The sequence below is a fragment of the Manihot esculenta genome, chromosome 8, assembly GCF_001659605.2.
Source record: "Manihot esculenta cultivar AM560-2 chromosome 8, M.esculenta_v8, whole genome shotgun sequence".
NCBI classification, from domain to species: Eukaryota; Viridiplantae; Streptophyta; class Magnoliopsida; order Malpighiales; family Euphorbiaceae; genus Manihot; species Manihot esculenta.
This window is the reverse complement of record NC_035168.2, coordinates 34547652-34566880: the sequence shown is the minus strand read 5'-3', so window position 1 is coordinate 34566880 and position 19229 is coordinate 34547652. Positions and strand designations below refer to the sequence as shown.

The window sequence follows — 19229 nt, the reverse complement described above, 5'->3', positions numbered from 1 at the left end:
GAATCATTGGTTTGTCAACTTTAAATGATGAGTTCAATTAAAACCATCAATTCTACTCACTCCTGTCATATCATTTTTATCTCTTTTTTTTTTTTATTGTTTTAAAAGTATTATTGACTATTTTTTAATATAATAACATATAAATTAATTATTATAATTTTATTTTAATTTTTTTAAAAAAATTTAAATCTTTTTTAATATTTAATAAAATTTAATATATTTAAAATAAATATAATTAAAAAATTAATAAAAAAATTTATATTAAAAAAAAAAAAAAACAATGATTACGAGACGAAAAAAACGGCTGATGAGTTTAACAACCACATAAGTTTTGGAAAAATTCCTACTCATTGTAATTCTCACCACACAGAAGGTTCACATGTAGAACAACCCCGCAAGAGAGGCTGCCGGAAAAATCGACTTCAATTCTTAAAAAATCTTACTCCAATAACACCACCAAGAAAAGCGTAAAAAAATTAAACCTTCATTTATAATAAAAAATTTCACAAAAATTTAATTTATTTTTTTTTTATTTAGGATGAAAATTTTTTTTGAGCTTATAAAATTTTTCATTTTTAAAAAAACAAAATTATATATAATTTTGTAAAAAATCATTAATTTTTTTTTTTCACAAAATCAATAGGGAGGGTGAAAGAATGATCAACAAGATCCATTCCATAATTGCAATAATGTGCATAAAAGGTTCACGGATTTCCCTTTGAATCAAATTCGTTAGACAGTAATTTTGCTGAAATGAGCATAATTAACAAATCCAATACCCAATATCTTGTTGAGGCCATAAGTTTGCAAATTTGACACTTGAAAATACAGTATCTACAAACCAGATCAGATAGCAAGAGAGCAAACAACCTAAGAATATGCTAAGTCAAATACAACAATTCAATAACCCATTTTCATTTTGGAACTCAATGTTGCAAGTGTGAAACTAGAAGTTTTGTATCTACAAAGCAGATGGATAAGATATTAACCTAGGATAATAGGCCACTACCGATAATCAGGGGGAGCCAGGAAGCCCAACATCAGAGATTACAATGCTGAACAAAAGAAAGAGTGAACAATGGACTTCAACACTCAAGAAAATTGACACCAGTATCAGCTCAAAATTATGCGTAAGATGCTTCCCCAAACTAGAAATAACTTCTCGTATTCCTCTTTAACTTTCTTCTTCAAGGACATCCATCTGCCTATTTACTGCAGTTACTGCATTATCCTTGTCTAATCCCAGTAACATTAGCTGCAGGAACTTTTTCAGGATAATTGGACATGTCCATGTCAATAAGTGACATGTCATATGGCACGGATAAAGAATTTGAAGCATCCACAAGAAGTGAAGATTTCATGGTCTCAGAATTTGTAGAATCAGGCACTGGAGTGATATTTTTGGGAGTGCTTGTACCGGAAGAAGAGTGACTGGAGAGTTGAATTTCATCCAACTTGTTTCCAAACATGAGTTTGTTTCGTCTGACAGCATCCATCTCCTGCCCAGTTGGCACAAAGGTGCGTGATCGATACTTTCTTGTGCCCTCATCACCCTCACTATGGTTGTAAAGCACATAATCATGATAAGTTGGTGCAAACTGCAAAAAAAATTAAACACTTGTTAGCATAGTTCAAGAGAAAATTGGTTTACCAGGAAAACCAAATGGCAGATAAAAAATACACCTGATGAACAGTATCATGATAAAAGTCATTTAACTTCAAGGCATGTGCAAGGCTTCCTGAAAAACCACAAGATCCACCAATATTTGCTCCAGCATACTCTTTGTATGGGAACGCAAAAAGATGACCAACAGCAGCTATAAGCATCTCAACGCATATGATAAAATTTTGAAACTGAGCAGCTTCCTCTGCATTCTTTATGAACTTCGACTTTGCAGCCAGAAAAACCAGAACTCCCTAAAAAAAATGAAGAAAATTGAAATATTTCTGATAAATCAAGTTCCCTCCCCCCCCCCCCCCTCTTCTAGCTCTGTGTGCATGTCAGCAGATAAAATCTACTGCAAAAGACATTAACGCTGAGGAGTCTAATTGAGATTTATAAGTGATCAAGAGGGCAGATGCTAAGAAAGCAAGCAACATTGATATTTCATAGAGCAATGACAGATACTTACTCTATATATAAGGAATACCATTACTTTTGAAGGTAGTTTTAAGAAGAAATTGGCAAAGATAAAACAAAAGCCTCAATGGATATAACTTGCAAATCTTGCAATTCTGAAAAATATTCAGTACAAGAGAAGACAATGTCTATCATAAGAAAGTTGTTAAAATATGGAATGAAGCAACTGGAGTTCAAATCTTCATCAAATTATTTTTAGACATGCACAAAACAACTACTGATAATGATGTTAAATAGAAAGCATGAAAAAGGAACATAACTAGCACTGGGTACATTAAAAAAGTAGGAAGCACCCATTGATATATCACAATGTAACTTCTCACAACCAATGCATTGCAAAAAACATGCATGAAAAGTAATCATTCACAAGTTACAGGGCTTGCTCATGGGCCCCCCCTCCCCCTGAAAATCAGAAGAACAAGCAGCAAGATTTACTAGGAAATCAATAGCCACAAACAACTATTACTTCCCAAATATGGTTTATTGCCTGGATGTCCATTTCATTTTTTAGCTAATAGCAGATCAGAGAGAAAGCGAGCTAACCCTGTGAATCAAATGTTATAACTGAGGTTTAAGTCAGATATGCAGACCAAAGGAATCACTTGTGAATTCTCATCATGTGAAGTAAGCAAAACAAGTAAGAACATTGGCTAAAGACTCACCAAGTTAATTCTCTCAAATTCTTAGTTGGATCAATAAACATCATAAAAGAGCGAGAAAAAAGGGGGAAGCTAGTGTTATTACAATCTCATTGCAATACTAGTTCAGTCTACGCAAGGGTCTTTCGCTTTTCCAAATGGATGTGGTAGTCGTTTTAAAGTGAAGTATCTTGAGCTTGATTTGGAGAGGGAAGAACACAGAATTAGTAGAAGCAAGGATTCAGTAACAAAACAGTGCTAGAAAAAAGTGAGATATGAAGTTATTAACAATGAGAAGTATGGATTTAGAAAGGGTACAACACAGAATTGACGCAGCTCATCTGGAACTCATGCACCAAACACATTATTCATACACAAACATATCATCAGAAAGCAATTTCAGTGTTAAGAGACACCAAATACAAAGCCACACAATCAAGTAACCAGCAATTTCACTGTGGAGAAAGACACATTGTTTAAAATAATTCTTTCTTCTGTCTATAGCAGGTAACGTGAGAACTATAAGCAAATACATGCAAATATTATTGAAATAAGAACTAAATGTCTCTGAAACAGTATGAAAATTTACCTGCCAATAAGTTAAGAAAACAACGGACTTAATGATAACAAACTTCGGAACTGGATTGAAGGGCTGAAGCAGGTCTTTGCATGCGACATAAAATAATGCCAAAGCATACAGAGCCATTGTGTATGAGATTGTATAGGTGATAGTAAGATACAGGTACGATTGGTTAGGACTGAAATTTCCATCTTTATATTTCCCTTTTGCATAAAATATGAGTGTAACAGCAACTAAGATAGGCTTCAGAATCACAAACTGCAAACATCCCTGCTTGCACCTCCTTATAAATCGCCTAGCATTTATCAAACACAAAATTCAATCAGAGATACATATAAAACAAAAGGGTATCTCAATTTCGATCCATTCCCAGAAAGGATTAAGAAACAACAAAATAAGCATTTGGAACCTTTAAAACAGTGGGGCATGCTCGAAATAAGGAAAAGAGCAAGCACATTAATGGCTAAAAGAATTTAAATTATTGATCACATATTTGTAAGCAAAGCAAACAACAAGATTTCCATTGACTGAGTGTAGAAACGTGAGAAACTCACCCATCTAGTGGTATTGGGGGTAAGCAACATGTCATCAGACACATTGATGGCTTCAGAACCCGACCACTTAAACTTAGAACAACTGCTCCAGGGCCACCAACCCAAGCCAGACATAAAGACAGGAAATTATAAATGACCCACGCTTCATATCTGAAACAAATAACAAAACATTAGAAGGTTAGGGCTTTACTGCAAAAATTTACAGAAGACTGCAGTTTCTTGTTCCCTTCACTGTAAAACATGCTTGGCAAATTGAGGAAAAATCTGGTTCACGCTATTCTATATGCAGAAAGGAGTTAAACATTAAAATTTTAAATTTTCAAAGGAATTTTAAAAAATTATGTCATAACTTCGAAATTATTGTCAGAATGCTGGTCTACCACTCTACCAGCTACCTCCTTCCCCATTTACATGTATGTATGTTGGGTTCATTCTTAAAAAAGTTCACAAAAAAGCAGGTCCTCAACCTTGCTGCTACAGCACACAGCAATAGATCCTATAAGCTAACGCAGTAAGAAACCCCACAACCACGAGATTTTCAAGTTGACCAAGTCTAGTTTGCAAGCATTAAACTAGGACATAGCCCTGCATACTCAGAACAACCGATTGGTGATAACAATGGCAACTCAAACCATATGGCCAACTAAGACAGATGGAAATGAACTTATTCACCTAAGATAACATTAACTAAGCTGAACAGGATGAGACTACCAATATCATCACCATGGCACAACTAATATGCAACAGCACATTTCATCTACTTTGACAGAAATGTTATTCATGTCTCACATCACCATATACATATGTATAAATAAGAACACATGGATCAATAATACAGTGCACATACACAGAACGTGAATTTTGCGAAGATATTAACACACCATTATCCATTTGCCATTCAAAAATTAAGTAAAGAGCAAAAACATGTATTAAACTAGGGATAAAGGGATGGGGTGGGAACGAAGTTAATCCCTAGCAACATCTGCAATACTTAAAATTAAATTCAATCAAATAACTTACACTTCTCGTATGGAATTGAAATAGATTGAACTTGTAGGCAAAATGAGAGACAAAAAAGACATTAAAGCATAAACCTGTCAACAGAATAAAGAAAGTAGTTACGGAAATATCAAACCAATAAATGAACAAAATAATATTTCATAAGATACAGCCAACCACAAATTCTGAACCCATCGCATGTAGAAAGTAAAATGCAGAGAATGGAAAACAAAAGGAAAAGAACCAAGAGAGATAAGTAACGAGTAATATATACTCATACTACTTGAAGCTCAAATGCACAAAAACAAGTCAATTATTAGGAAAGTTTAGAAAAGCTAACAAAGAATCAGAGATAATTTGACAATGGGATTGTCTCAAAGCAAACGAGTAAAACAAAAATGAAGGAAACAAAAATAAAGAATTGTGGAGGTTTTAACTTGTAGAGTTTTTAAAGCATTACTAAGCAAGAAGAAACTTGGCAATGGGATTGTGTCAAAGCAAACAAGCAATACCCAAAAATTGTTTGTTGATACATTTCTTGGCACATAAACTCCGGCATTATGTTTTGCACAATGTATTAAGGGCAGCAATCGAATTTGAATTGACGACGGAAAATAATTGAAAAATGAGAAAGACTAAGCACTGACCGGAACCATAAAGATGATGCGAACAATGAATCTCTGGTAAGTAGGTTCAGTATAATTCAAGAGGTGCCTATAGATGTGGAAAACGGCCAACGCGATTGCTCCAGCAGAGCAAAAGAAGGCGATGACGCTGTAGTACATTGGAACCAATCCCGCCATTTCAAGAAATTAATCCACCAACAACAAATCAATACCTTTGCGGGAGACGATTGTTTCGAAAAAAAATTGAAAAAAAAAAAAGAAAATTCAAAAAGCTGTATGATTGGCCTCCTCGTCTTCAGATAGGCGGAGGAGGCAGACGGCGGAAGAACGAGGACAAAAACGAAGTCAGAGTGAAGGAGATGTTAGCAAAATCGGAACCCTAACTTCATTGTGAAAGAAACGAAAAGCGAAAAGCGCGAATTAGGCTGAATTATTAGCGATTTGAATAGAAATGTTGAAAGAGGCGAGATTTGATTAGTGTTGAGTAAAAAGAATGAGGGAAATTGAAGAAAGATTGATGGGATTGAATGAGAACGAGTTTAGGGTTAAATTGGGGAGAATATTGAGATCTGGAAGAGAGGGTTTAGGAGATAAAATCAACGGAGGAGGGAAAGGAATAACAACCGGGAGGAGGCGGTTGAGGAAGGACGACGAGGAGGAACTGAGGAGGAAGCCGCTCAACTGGCATCCAATAATGGCAGCTCGTTGTTGTCCCGCTGTCTATAGAGTCTAGATTTAAAATAATCAATTTTGTTAGGATAGTTATCAGCTGTCTTAGTTTTTCCGAAACTTTCTATTTAATCCATGTAATATTGTAAATTTTATTTATTGGTCCTCAATTTTAAAAATATATTAAAAATTTTAAAAAATTTATTAATGAATCATTTATTAATTTAATTATTAAATATTTTATTTAATTTATATAATATAAATTTATTAATAAGTTTTTAATTTTATAAAAATATTTATTAATTAATTATTTTCTATTAAATATATTTAAAATTTTTTTAATAATAATTAAAGGCTAAAATTAATAATTTTTAAATTTAAAAAATATTTAATATTTTTTAAAATTAATAATTAATTAATGAGTTTTTTATATTATATTTATATAATAATTTTTCTTTTTGAGATTAAAATATTTTTTTTGTTTTTATGTCAAAATTAGCAATTGATTTAAATTTTTTTTGTCATTTAACAATTTAATACAAGTATTTTGATTTTTGCCCAATCTAATTATTTTAATATGGTGGAAAATTTTTTATTTCAATTTGAAATTAATTCATGTTGCATTGGTATTATTAAAAGAGCATTTGCCTTAATGTATAAAAATTAAAATATAGCTTAATTTTAGCCTATAAATATTTAAAATTTTAATTAATTATGTGTTTAATACAAGTAATTGATAAGCAATTAAAAAATATTTGATATAAATTCACTTTTAGGTATATTCATTAAAATAACTAAAATGGTTTTCATTTTCAAAAAAAAACTAAAATGGTTTTAATTTATTTTAAATAATAAATTATATCAACAATGTTTTACAATAATACATTATAATATATTTCAATCATATTATAATATAATTTAAAATAAAATAAAGAAATACATTATATATAAATATTTTAATAACAGTAATGAAAATAATTTTAAAATTATTAAATTTAATAAAATAATATATTTAAATTAATGAATAAAAATAAATAATTAATGAAATTTTAAAATAAAAAATAATATAAAAAATATTTAATAAAGTTTAATGTATTTCACGAAAATTGATTTATATTTTAAAAATATTTTTTATAAAAAATAGAGAGGTTAACTAACATATTTCTGAAAAATAAATTCTAAAAGGATGAATTAGTTAGTTTTATTAAATAAGAGGGACTAAAGAATAATATCCTTTGTTAACTTAAAGGGATAATTATCTTGCAACAGAAGAGAAAACAGGAAAGTAACCGAGGTGTCCGAAACAAAAAAGAAAACAGAGATGGAGCTGTGCCTCTCGTGTATTTTCAAGGCAAGAGCTTTGTCTGACACTCTGTACTTATCCTTCTTCCTTCTCCGTACCCACTTCCCCCTTTCATCACCATAGATATCTACCAATATCTATCAATTTCATATATTTTTTTGCAAATTTCTTTAAAAATTTTGCATAGCGCTCGGCCATTATTTTTATGTTATAGCTGTTATAGGCTCGTTTCCATTGCTTGTGACTGTGACCCTAACGCTGACTGCGATTGAAAACCATGGTGGTTGCAGATAATTGAAATAGATCTATAACGACCGTAACTTTAATAGCAGTGGCTTCTTGTTACACAAATTCTTTTGAAAATCTATAAAAAGTCATGAAATGAATAATTATTCAAAGATTTAATTAAAGTTAAGATATACAATTAAATAATAAGTATAAATTATTTATACTTAACAAAAATCATTAAAGTCTAAAACTTCCTTTGATATTATTTTCTACTTATGTATGTATTTATCCTTGAAAAAGCTAAAATTTGACACACCCATCACAACCTATTATCCACGTACTACTGTTTTCTTGACAACATACTTGGAAGAGAACTGCTTAAGGAAGTATTTTTGTGCAATGCTGTCGCACTTCAAGCCTATAATTTGTTTTCCTATGGTTTTCTTTATTTGGATCACCATTTACCTGTCAATATTTTTGGTCTGCTTCAAATAATTTGAACTGCACCCTTCTGTTTCTGGGATGGATAACATTGCTGTTGACTTGGGATCCAAGTTCTTCTTTAGGATACTTGTCTGTTAGGTCTGTCACTGGTTTTCTTTCTGATGTTTATATCAATCTGCTAGAGGCAGTTGGGGAGAGCAGAGAGGTTTTAGAGCCTACTGGGGCGGTGGTTGGGATTTTTCTAATGATGATGATGATGAACATACAAATAGATGGTGACAGAAGCCATTCAAGAAGCAGCAGTGATGATTGGCTGATTGGTGGTGGTCTTCACCATGGAACAGGTATATAAATTTACATAAGAAAAGTGGTGCATTTTTTGGTTCTGTTGTATTTTTGCTTTTATAGTGCTTCCTATGTTGAATGTTCCATACAGCTCAGATGATTAACTTTTAAAGCACATGGAAACCTTTTTTCTCTTTCAGTTGAAAAGGGAATGAAGCCCAGGACTTCATAGCACAGATGCGGTAAGAACTGAGGCCAGACGTGGAATAACATCGTTCGGCGGCACCAGCATGATCTTAGCATGAACAGGAGAGGCGAAGGCTAAACGAGAAAGCACATCAGCACAATGAAGAAACTTTTTTTTTCTTTCCTAAAATTTGATACAAGAATGGAGGCACAGAGAATTGTTGTGAAAGTTATAAAAGGGTAAAATAAAAATGTTAAAGATATGTAGTCTAATAATATATTATGAATTATACATTATATCCCAATATTGTGGATCTAGCTGACTAAGTTGGCTGTGGTGCGGGGACGGAAGCCCCAGCACGGGTGAGGATTGGAGTAGGGGTGAGCAGTATTCGGTTCAAATCGAAAAAACTGGAAAAATCGAATTGATTTAAAATTTTGGTTCGATTTTTTATACATTTTGGTTTGGTTTGATTTTTAATTTCAGAAATTTTGGTTATTTTGGTTTGGTTCGATTTTGATCAGAAAAAATTGAAAAAATCGAAATAAATCGATTAGTGATAATAATATATTTTTTCAATAATATAGAGAAATTAAATCATAGTAGATTAAAATATTTTAATTAAATTTTAAAATATTAAAAATAAAGTATAAAAAATAAAAAATTATCAAAAATCGAAATCAATCAAATCGAATTAAATCGAACCGAATTAGATTGGTTCAGTTTGATTCGATTTCTGATTAAAATCGATTCGATTCGATTTTCATAAACACTAAAATTTTAGTTTTTGGTTTATTCGGTTCGATTTTGAACCGAATCGACCGAATGCTCACCCCTAGGTTAGAGACAGTTTTTTAGAACTATTTTGTTTTTTTATATTTTTTTGGATATATAAATATGTAATATTCTCCATATTCTATTTAAAAAACTCACAGATAAATAAAAAAATTATAATCGCTGTGGAGATAATTAAATTGATGAATTATGTGTGTTAATTTCTTTTCGTACTTATTTTTTAAAATTTTGTGATTTGTTTGATTCTAACAAAAAGTAGATCAGTAATCTATACAATAGGATTAGAAATTTCAATTGTTTTGCTTCAGTAACCTTAATATGATTGATAACAGTTGATGCTGCTGCCAATGGTGTTGTAATTTCTGTTGCTACTCTTTCTTTTTTTTGGCGTTGTCTTTGTGTCTTCTTGCATCTTTCTAATAGTCGTCTTTTAACGTTCATGTTTTCATATGGTTAAGGGATTTGATAATGCATTTCATATGATTAAATTATAGATTTAGTCGAAAATATTTTATATATTTAGTAAACGAAAAATTCCATTTGTTTATGTAAAATAGTTGTATTTTAAAAATATTTTTTGTAAAAAATATTTTTTTTAGAAAATATTTTCGAATGAGATAATTTATTATTTATTATTTAATTTTAATTTTAAAAAGAATTTATTAACAAATTTATATATAAAGATTTTAATAATAATCTTCAACTGTGAAAAATGATTTCGTGTAAAATGTTTATTTTTTTATTAAAAAAATATTTTTTTATTATTTAAATTATTTAAATATTTTAAATATTAAAAACTATTTTTTGTGAAATAAATAAAATGAAAATAAGTCATTTTATTTTTTATTTTAAAAAGAAGAGGTCATTATTTATCCATTGAAATTTTTATTACGATTTTTGTATATAAATTTATTAATAAATTTTATTTTTTAAATTAAAATTAAATAATAAAAAATAAATCATTCATATAAAAAATATTTTAAAAAATATTTTTTAAATATAAATTATTTCTGGAAATAGAAAGCTTGAGAGGCGCATATTTTAAATGTGAGCAGGCTGGGCACACAGCATCAGATTGTCCTACCAAGAGAGGCTTTTAGTTCAGGTTTATCAGCAAGCAGAACAAAGTTCCAGGTTGCTGGATGGGGATTCCTGCTCTACTATTTTGTTTGCAGCCTGGGATCTAAGTTGGGTTTTCTTTCTTTCTTTCTTTTTTTTTTTTAATCTCCATCTCTCGCCCCATCTCCCATACTGACCCCTGCAGATTGGAAAATTAATCTACTGTACAGAAAAAATTTTTTGAGCAGTGAAAAGGTTCATATTTGATTCTGTTCATTATTATAATTTTTTAAAATTAAGACTATAAATTAATTTTGGTAATAAACTCAAAATGATAAATATTGTGGGATAAAAGGTGGTATTTAACATGCATATAATCAAGGGGGGGTTGGATCAATATTAAATCATCACAAGCTGCTTTTTGCTGAACAAGTTGTTAGCATAGCAAAGATACAGTACCAATTAATTAACACGACATACAATATCACTGCTCACGATTGGCGCAAATTATACAATACTTTATATTAGATAAAAATAAATCGAGTCGACCATTGCTTTGCTTATCGTTTGTTTTGATACTCATCCTCTTTTGGGCCTAATCTCAATCCCCAGAATGATAAGTCCGCCTTTCCAATCACCTCCATTAACTTCCGAAATGCTCATTTCCAATTCCCCTTCTTCACCTTTGTTGTTAAAGAATTCCCCAAGTTCTATCTCCACCCACCCATCTTCTCTTTCCTTTGGATATTCACCCTTGTTCTTCTCTCTAGTTGGTTCAGGTGCTCGCCACCCCATTGCGCTAAAGCCAAACACCCCAACTTCACTAATCGCAATTTGGCGTTGCTGCCGCTGCTGCTGGTAGTCCTGCTCCTGCTCTCTTTTTGTATCCAAAATATAAACGCTTCGCTTACAGCCTTCAGTGCCGGCGAGTCCCAGAGTTACATCTACTGGCTGGTCTTCAAATACATAGGCTGCTGGTGTTGTCTTGTACACAAGGTAAGCTCCATAGAGCGTGTCTTGTGATAACAGACAAGTATTAATTTTACCTCTGATTTCAAGCCAGCACACGCCGATAAGTTCAGCCACTTCTGGAAATCTGTTCAAGTTTTATACAGTCTAATCTCATTACCGAAATAACGGGTATCATGAGAATGTAATGCAAGAAATTTAAGATTGACAAACCTGGAGTTATGTTCAGAAGTCCATCTCCAGTATGTTGGATTATCGCCCCACACGATGATGAGGTCCCTCGCTGAAAGCATGTAACATTTCTTCCCACTCACTTTGTCCAGTGAAAAGCTCTGTACAGTTGAGAGGAAACATGAGATACAGCCAGAAATTTCCCACAAACCCCATTTTACAGTGGAACTTGCAGGCCCAGAATGATCATTAGGACAAGAGAGGATTAGTACACTGGTTCGTGTCATAACCAACTGACATTGACATTCGAAATTGACCTTAAGATAATAAAAAAGGACAGACCTTTTTATGTACATTTAAAAAGAACACGGTACCTTCTTGCCGTCTTCAATGAGGACAGGATTGTCGCAGAGATGAAGATAGAGCTCTTTCTTGGAGGAAGAACAGGCCAAGAGAGAAGAATCAGAGGATTCGGAGATGATAGAGTGATACTCTGGAGGAAGGAACTGCTCCCAAACAGCGTCAGATTCGGCGGCTGACTTGAATGTGGAAGAGACGATAGACAACCTACCAACATCCAGAGGACCCGTAAACGACAGGACGTTTGCTACGCAGCCTTCAGGTAAGACGGACAAATCTCCACCGGTACTACCTGCCATTTGCAAATTTAGTTTCCTCGTAATGATGAAAGACGAAATGGCTGCTCTCTTATATAAAGACGAATACGAAGGAAAGCGGAAGTGATAGTAAGAAAGCTTAGCGGCTAAGGAAATTTTCATAATTTAGATCACTGTAGATAAGTTTTCCTTACACTTTGAGCATATGCGTTAATATATATAAATTTATTCATATTTTTATTTTTAAATTACAACAAAATAATAAAAAAATTAGTTATTTTGTAAAAAAAAATATAAATTTCTATAAATAAGTTATTTTTTATAAACAAATCCTAAATCAATTTTGAATTTTGCTATAAACATAGTTTATAATTAAGACTTTAGAACATAATACAATTTAAAATTTAGGTGTTTATTTAGTATAATAATAAATTAATAGTTAAAATTAATGAATAAATGAATATTCGAGAATTGACAAGTGGAAATAAATGTTCTAGAATTGATGGGAGGGAGGGGAGTGAATTAAGTAAGAATATTGAAAAGGAAAATCAAAGGCAAAAAGAAGATGAAGAAGAAGTTGAGAACACGTTGGAAAGTGAGGGAAGGAGTTTGGTAAGACGTGTACTTTCTGATGTGGCTTCATATTGCCTTGCATGTGTTTTGCTTCCTTTTCTTTGCTTTCATTTGGGCCATTTCTACCTTTTTTTTTCTTCTTTTCATTCAATTTTTTATTAAAATTTAAAAGTTTTTTATTAAAATAATTATTTATAGCATCTCTTTTTTTAATTTATCTATTTTTCTAATTAAATTTAAAATTAATATTTATGATTTATTAGTCAACACCTTTCTTCGTTAGATGGTTTACTACTTTCTATTTTTAATTAATTTTCTTAATAAAATTTCACAGAAAATAATAAGATTACAAAGTTTTATGCAAAATTGTAAATAAAAAAATATATCTTTTTTTTATTATTATTATTTTTTCATTTGTCAACGAAATAATTTTTTTATTTTATTTTTTATTAAAAATAAATGAAAAATAATAAAAAAATATTTTTAAAATTTAATTTTATTCTCAAATAATACCACTTATTTAGTTTTTAATATGATTATTAATAAGAGAATTTTTGTATTTTAAAAATACATTACAATGTGCTTATAATTTTTTTATTAATAAAATAATATTTTCTTTTCATTTTTAAAAAAAAATTAAGAAAAAGAGTTAGGCTTTTTAATTGCTTTTTATAGTTATTTATCTAGAATAAAATCATATTATTTTAATTTAAAAATAAAAGATTTTGAGGAATTATTTATAAATTTTAATGGAATTTATTTTATTAAAATATTCTATAAAATTAATATAGCAGAGATGTTACGTTAAACTAATAATAAATCAATGGTTTATTTAAACAAAAAATGAATGGTTGTATTTTTATTTTTCATATTAAATATAAATAATTTTACTATAAAAAATATTACAAGTCTTTTATATATTTTTTAAGGAAGTGTTTTTTTTGGGTTAATTTAACATGTGTTTTGAGATGAATTTTTTTTTTAAAATTTTGGACACAAGTTTTCCTCGATAATCTTTTTGTAACTCGATGGTCTCGATTACTGATAAAGAAAAAGATGTTGTTGTCCCTATTAAAATCTTCAGAGATATTCCAATCATCACTTATAATTTCTGTACGGTGGAATGTCTCTCACATACAATCCAATCAATTTTTAAAAATATTTTATTTTTTATAAAAATAAAAACTTTTAGTTATCGTATGAAAATTTTTCATAGTTTTTTTTTTTGTGATGGTTGATTCTTAGTCAATACATAATGATTGGGAAGAGATTTTTTGTTAACGTGGAAAGTCATGAATTTATTTCTGTAGTTGACTTTGTTTTAAATTTTATTGATTCGATTATTTCGAAAAGTAATATTCAATGAAAGTTTACTAGTTATTATGGGTTTCCGGAATCGTAACGACGTCAATCTTGGAACCTTATTCAAACTTTATCTCATAGAAGCTCTCTTTCGTGGTTTTGTTCGGAATATTTTAATGATTTATGCTCGAGAGATGAGAAAGAATGAGGAGTATTTTTGCTAAATTATTTTATGCAAAGGTTTAGACAGATACTTGAAAAGTATTTTTACCAAATTACCTTATGTAGGGATTTAATTTTAAATGATTATAAATTTTTGTTAAAATCTAGAACTGATATTTCTGTCAAATGGATTCGTTGTAATGCTATTTTAGTTGCTCATATTTTAGCTAGAGAATTGATCAGGCATAATCATCTCTCTGTTTGAGATAATATCTCTTTTTATTTAATAAAATTTTATTAATACAATCAGTAATTTTGCTTTCAAAAAAAATATTTTTTTTCCACTAACGAAGCTAAAAAACTAATATTTTAGCCAAACTCAAAATTTCATTAATATACAGATATTTAAGTCCTGTTTATTTAAAATAAATATTTTTCATATTTTTTAGCATTTGAAATATTTAAAAGATATTTCAGATTAAAAAAAAATATTATGAAAATGATTTTTTCTTAAAAAAAATTATTTTTCACACCTTAAAATTTCTATTAAAATATATATATATAAATTTGTTAATAAATTTATTTTTTAAATTAAAATTAAATAATAGAAAATAAATTATTTCATAAAAAAAACTTTTCACCAAAATTATTTTTTAAAAAATATAAAATATTTTTCAAATATAAATTATTTTTCACAAAATAAATAAAATTTTAAATTTATCTCAAATTTATAACTATAATATATTTTGTGTAAAATTATTGTTATTGTTGTTCAAATATACTCCAATTAGCTTATGTACTTAATTAATATTTTATATTTATTAATTTACTTAAATAATAAATGGTTAATATAGAATATTTGAAATCTAACTACAACTTGATATAAGTATTGATAATTAAATTAATACTATTTGGTATCTATACAAAATAATAATCATTTTTTGTTAATATAAAACAAGTTAATATTTGTCAATACTCTCATCGTGTATTCGGTTTTCAGAATTCACCATAAAAAATCAAATTAAATCGAATCAAATTAAAATATGAGTAATTGAATTAAATTAAATTAATAAAAATTAATTTAATTTGATTTAATTTAGACCAAATTGAAGTTTATAAAATTTTTTATTTTTTAATTTTTAATTTCAACAAAATAATTATTAAACATTCCACGAAAATTTATTAATAAATATTGCACAATTACAAATTATTCAATTATTTAATATATTTAAATTAAATTTAACTAAAATCAAATTATCTGAAAAATGTTTAATCGAATCAAATTGAGTATTCTAAATAATTAAACAACTGAACAGTTAATTCAGTTCGATTTCTCGATTTGAATCGAGAAGTGTTATCCCCTACTTGCTTGAGTAACAATATTTCATGCCAGTGGGCTTAGTTTGATTTGATAAACTCTATTTGCACTATCCTTCAATGCTATGAAATAACTCTAGCACCAATAAATTAAAGTCAGTTTATTTTTTTTATAAAAAAATTATTATTTAATTCTCACGTAAAAATTTATTAATCAATTCTTAATTTTTAATAATATATTGAAAGGTTTTTAATATTTTAAAAAATTTACTAATTAGTCATTTTATTAATTTTAACTATTAAATATTTTTTTATTTAGTATAAATAATTAAAAAAAAACTCATTAATTGATCTCATAAATTTGTATAAAGTTTATTAACCTTTATATGAGAGAAGATTTTAAACTTTTATAAAAAGCAACTAATTGCATTCAAAGGCGTCTCATGGAAAGTGTATCTGAATAAATTTGAGATTTCAAATTTCTTCTCCTAATTCTCAATTCCTAATTAAAAAAATAAAAAAAAGATTAATTAATAGATTTTTTTTAAAAAATAGTAACTAATAGATTTTTTAAAAGGTGAAAAAGTTTATAATTTATTTTTTAAAATTAAAAAATAATTAATAAATTTTTTTATAAAATAGAGATTAAATAATAAATTTCTTTTCGATCGAAATTCAAATTAGAAATCTCTCGATGGATATGATTTCAATACCAATAATGTAAAAGCCCTCACTTCACTCTCGTAAAGCTCTAAATATAAAAGATCTTTTTTAATGTGACAAATTCTTAACATCACATAAAATTGGACTCAGATTTGAGAGTTAAAGCTTTGGTATATTGAAATTTCGCCAACTTAGCATTAATTCCACCCTTGTGTTTTAACGGTTGAAGGGTGTGATTTTCCATAGCCATAAGCCATGAAAGGCAATGATTTTTCAAAACTATCTTGAAATCTCCACAAAATTTGGTGAAGAAGCCACATCTCAAAACGTCTTAACCAATTCTCCTACTTTTCCTCCGAGAGGTCTAGGGAAAAGTCTCTCATTTTCTCTACACCCCCACAAACAAATATGGCTTCTTTCATCAAATATTGTTCTTCTTTGTTCTTCTCTCCATTAGGGTCCTTCAGCAGAATTGAAGGACCCTTTCCCCACCCATCTCTTTCTTTCTTTCTTTCTTCCCCTTCTCAAGCTTTGCATATCTTCTTCTTCCTTTTGTATGTTTCTTAAAAGGTAAAACCACATTTTCTCGCCTCTGCAAAGCCCGTTTCTGCTTTCTTTAACAGGGAACAAGAAATGAATTGCTTTTCGTGCTTCCAATCACGGAAAAGCAAAAAATGGGCTAGCAGTAGAGAGTATGGGTCTTCTCTTTCTGCAAGATGTATGTTGCCATTCGTATATATGCTTGATTTTCACTTCTACCATTGTTGCTTCTTTTAACATTGAAAGTATAAACAATGAATTGACATGATATAAAATAATTGAATTTTAGCATTGGTTAATCATTTCTACATGTGAAAAGATTGATTAATCAAGTATTACACAAGCTGATTCGAACACGAAACCACTGTGATATTGGACCTGGAAAACCCTCAAAATGTTCATTGCTGCAACTGGAACCTGAAACATCATTGTGGTTTTCGTTGTGCAGGGAATAAGAAGGGAGATGAAGATAAAAAAGGGGAAGCTAATGATAATATTGCAGCACAAGCGTTCACCTTTCGTCAGATAGCTACCGCAACAAAGAACTTCAAGCAGGAATGTTTGTTGGGTGAAGGTGGATTTGGAAGAGTTTTCAAAGGGACACTAGCTTCAAATGGGCAGGTTTTAGAATATTTCAACTTCTTCAAGCTTTTTCTATTCTATATAGGGTGTCTTCTTATTTATAAATTTGATTATTGGAAGCTTGTATTTGATCACATTTCGGTTTTGCTTAGGTGGTGGCTGTAAAGCAACTTGACAGGAGTGGCCTGCAAGGAAATAAGGAATTCCTTGTTGAGGTTTTGATGCTAAGTCTTCTACATCATCCAAATCTTGTTGATCTTGTCGGATATTGTGCTGATGGGGATCAGAGGCTTTTGGTGTACAACTTCATTGAAGGCGGTTCATTACAAGATCATCTCCTTGGTAATCTTTTTGCCAGTACTTGAGCTAGACTTATTTATATTTTGAGTATCACTTGACTTGTTTTTGCAACTTCATTTTGTGTCTTTACAAAATACATAGCATGCCATGAATCACCTAATTTAATTGCAGACGTATCTCCAAATAAAAAGCCACTAGATTGGTTTGTCAGAATGAAAATAGCATTTGGTGCTGCTAAAGGTCTGGAGTACTTGCATGATAAGGCCAATCCTCCTGTTATATTTGGCGATTTGAAACCCACAAACATCTTGTTGGATGAAGATTTTATCCCAAAGCTATCAGATTTTGGACTTGTTAAGCTTGGCTCTTCTGGGGGCACTGTGAATGTAGTATCAAGGTTGATGGGGACCTATGGTTATAGTTCTCCAGAATATGTAAGAGGAGGTGAATTGACATTGAAAACAGATGTTTACAGTTTTGGGGTTATTTTACTAGAGCTCATCACTGGAAGAAGAGCCATAGACCCCACAAAACCAATTCATGAGCAAAATCTAGTTGCATGGGTGAGTAGTATGGCTTTAGTTATTGTAATCATAACTTGATTGCTTCCTTTGAGCTATCCATAATAACGGCCTATCCTTTTGTTTTATGCTTGTCATCAAACAGGCACAACCCATATTCCGGGACCCAAAAAGGTTTCCTGATATGGCAGATCCAGTTCTTCACAAGCAGTTTCCAGAAAAAGATTTGAATCAGGCAGTTGCAATAGCAGCAATGTGCCTGCAAGAAGAATCAGCAGCCCGGCCCTTGATGAGTGATGTTGTAACAGCTTTAAGTTTCCTTTCTGCAGGCAATGAGGACCCTTTAAACCCCCCTTTAGAGGAAATTAGTCATCACCAACAGAAAGACGAAGCTGATGTCTGATGATTGTTCAGAATCAAGTGATGAGGATAGAGAGAACGGTGGTAGTAAAGGTAGCAGAAAATAGAGCAAGAACAGCATGGAAGAGAGTTGTTGCTGTTTCTTCAAGCCAAAAGAGCAGCAAGAGAATGCAGGATACAGATGATTCTCTAAGCTGCAAGAACAACAGTGGATCACATTATGGAATTGCTTTTTCAAGTAACAATAGCAGCAGAGGATCTGAAAGAGGGAATTGTTTCTGCAGGCGAGAAAAACAGCACCAACATTGATTCAAAAGATAGAACTGGATCATTAGGCAGCATGAATGTTTCTAGTGATGATTGATTGTTAATTAGCATTTCATCTGTCTAGAACGTATGCAGCAAGGAATCACCATAAAGAAATGTTCATTTTGAGATCAGATCAACAGTAGGAGATCAGAGGATGAAGTTTGTATTCATCAAGAAGATATTAATCTGATCACCAGCATCATTCTTCACAAAAAAAAAAAAAAAAAAAAAAAAAAAAAAATTCTTAGGAGGGAAGAAGAAGAAAGAAAATACTCTTCTATTTTTGGGTGGGAAAGGCTACAGGCAGAATAAATTATCATTTAAGATCTTTTTCTC

At 30.3% G+C, this 19229-nt stretch overlaps 2 protein-coding genes and 1 pseudogene across 2 annotated transcripts; 1 reads left to right on the top strand and 2 right to left on the bottom strand.

Annotated features, from left to right (window-relative positions):
• Positions 1 to 882: 882 nt before the first annotated feature.
• Positions 883 to 6276, bottom strand: LOC110620873 (transmembrane protein 184B). Its single transcript, XM_021764809.2, has 6 exons — positions 5559 to 6276; positions 4933 to 5006; positions 3913 to 4062; positions 3368 to 3653; positions 1684 to 1917; positions 883 to 1598 (listed from the first exon to the last, which is right to left on the bottom strand). Exons 1-6 carry the CDS (start codon positions 5712 to 5714, stop codon positions 1227 to 1229), a joined length of 1272 nt encoding a protein of 423 aa, XP_021620501.1. The 5' UTR covers positions 5715 to 6276; the 3' UTR covers positions 883 to 1226.
• Positions 6277 to 10881: 4605 nt separating this feature from the next.
• LOC110620426 (F-box protein At2g02240) lies at positions 10882 to 12349 on the bottom strand. The gene is made up of 3 exons (XM_021764154.2): positions 12022 to 12349; positions 11690 to 11808; positions 10882 to 11603 (listed from the first exon to the last, which is right to left on the bottom strand). The coding sequence occupies exons 1-3, from the start codon at positions 12304 to 12306 to the stop codon at positions 11087 to 11089; spliced, it is 921 nt and encodes a 306-aa protein (XP_021619846.1). The 5' UTR covers positions 12307 to 12349; the 3' UTR covers positions 10882 to 11086.
• A 4278-nt stretch (positions 12350 to 16627) lies between these two features.
• LOC110620704 lies at positions 16628 to 19026 on the top strand (annotated as a pseudogene).
• The last annotated feature ends 203 nt before the right edge of the window (positions 19027 to 19229 follow it).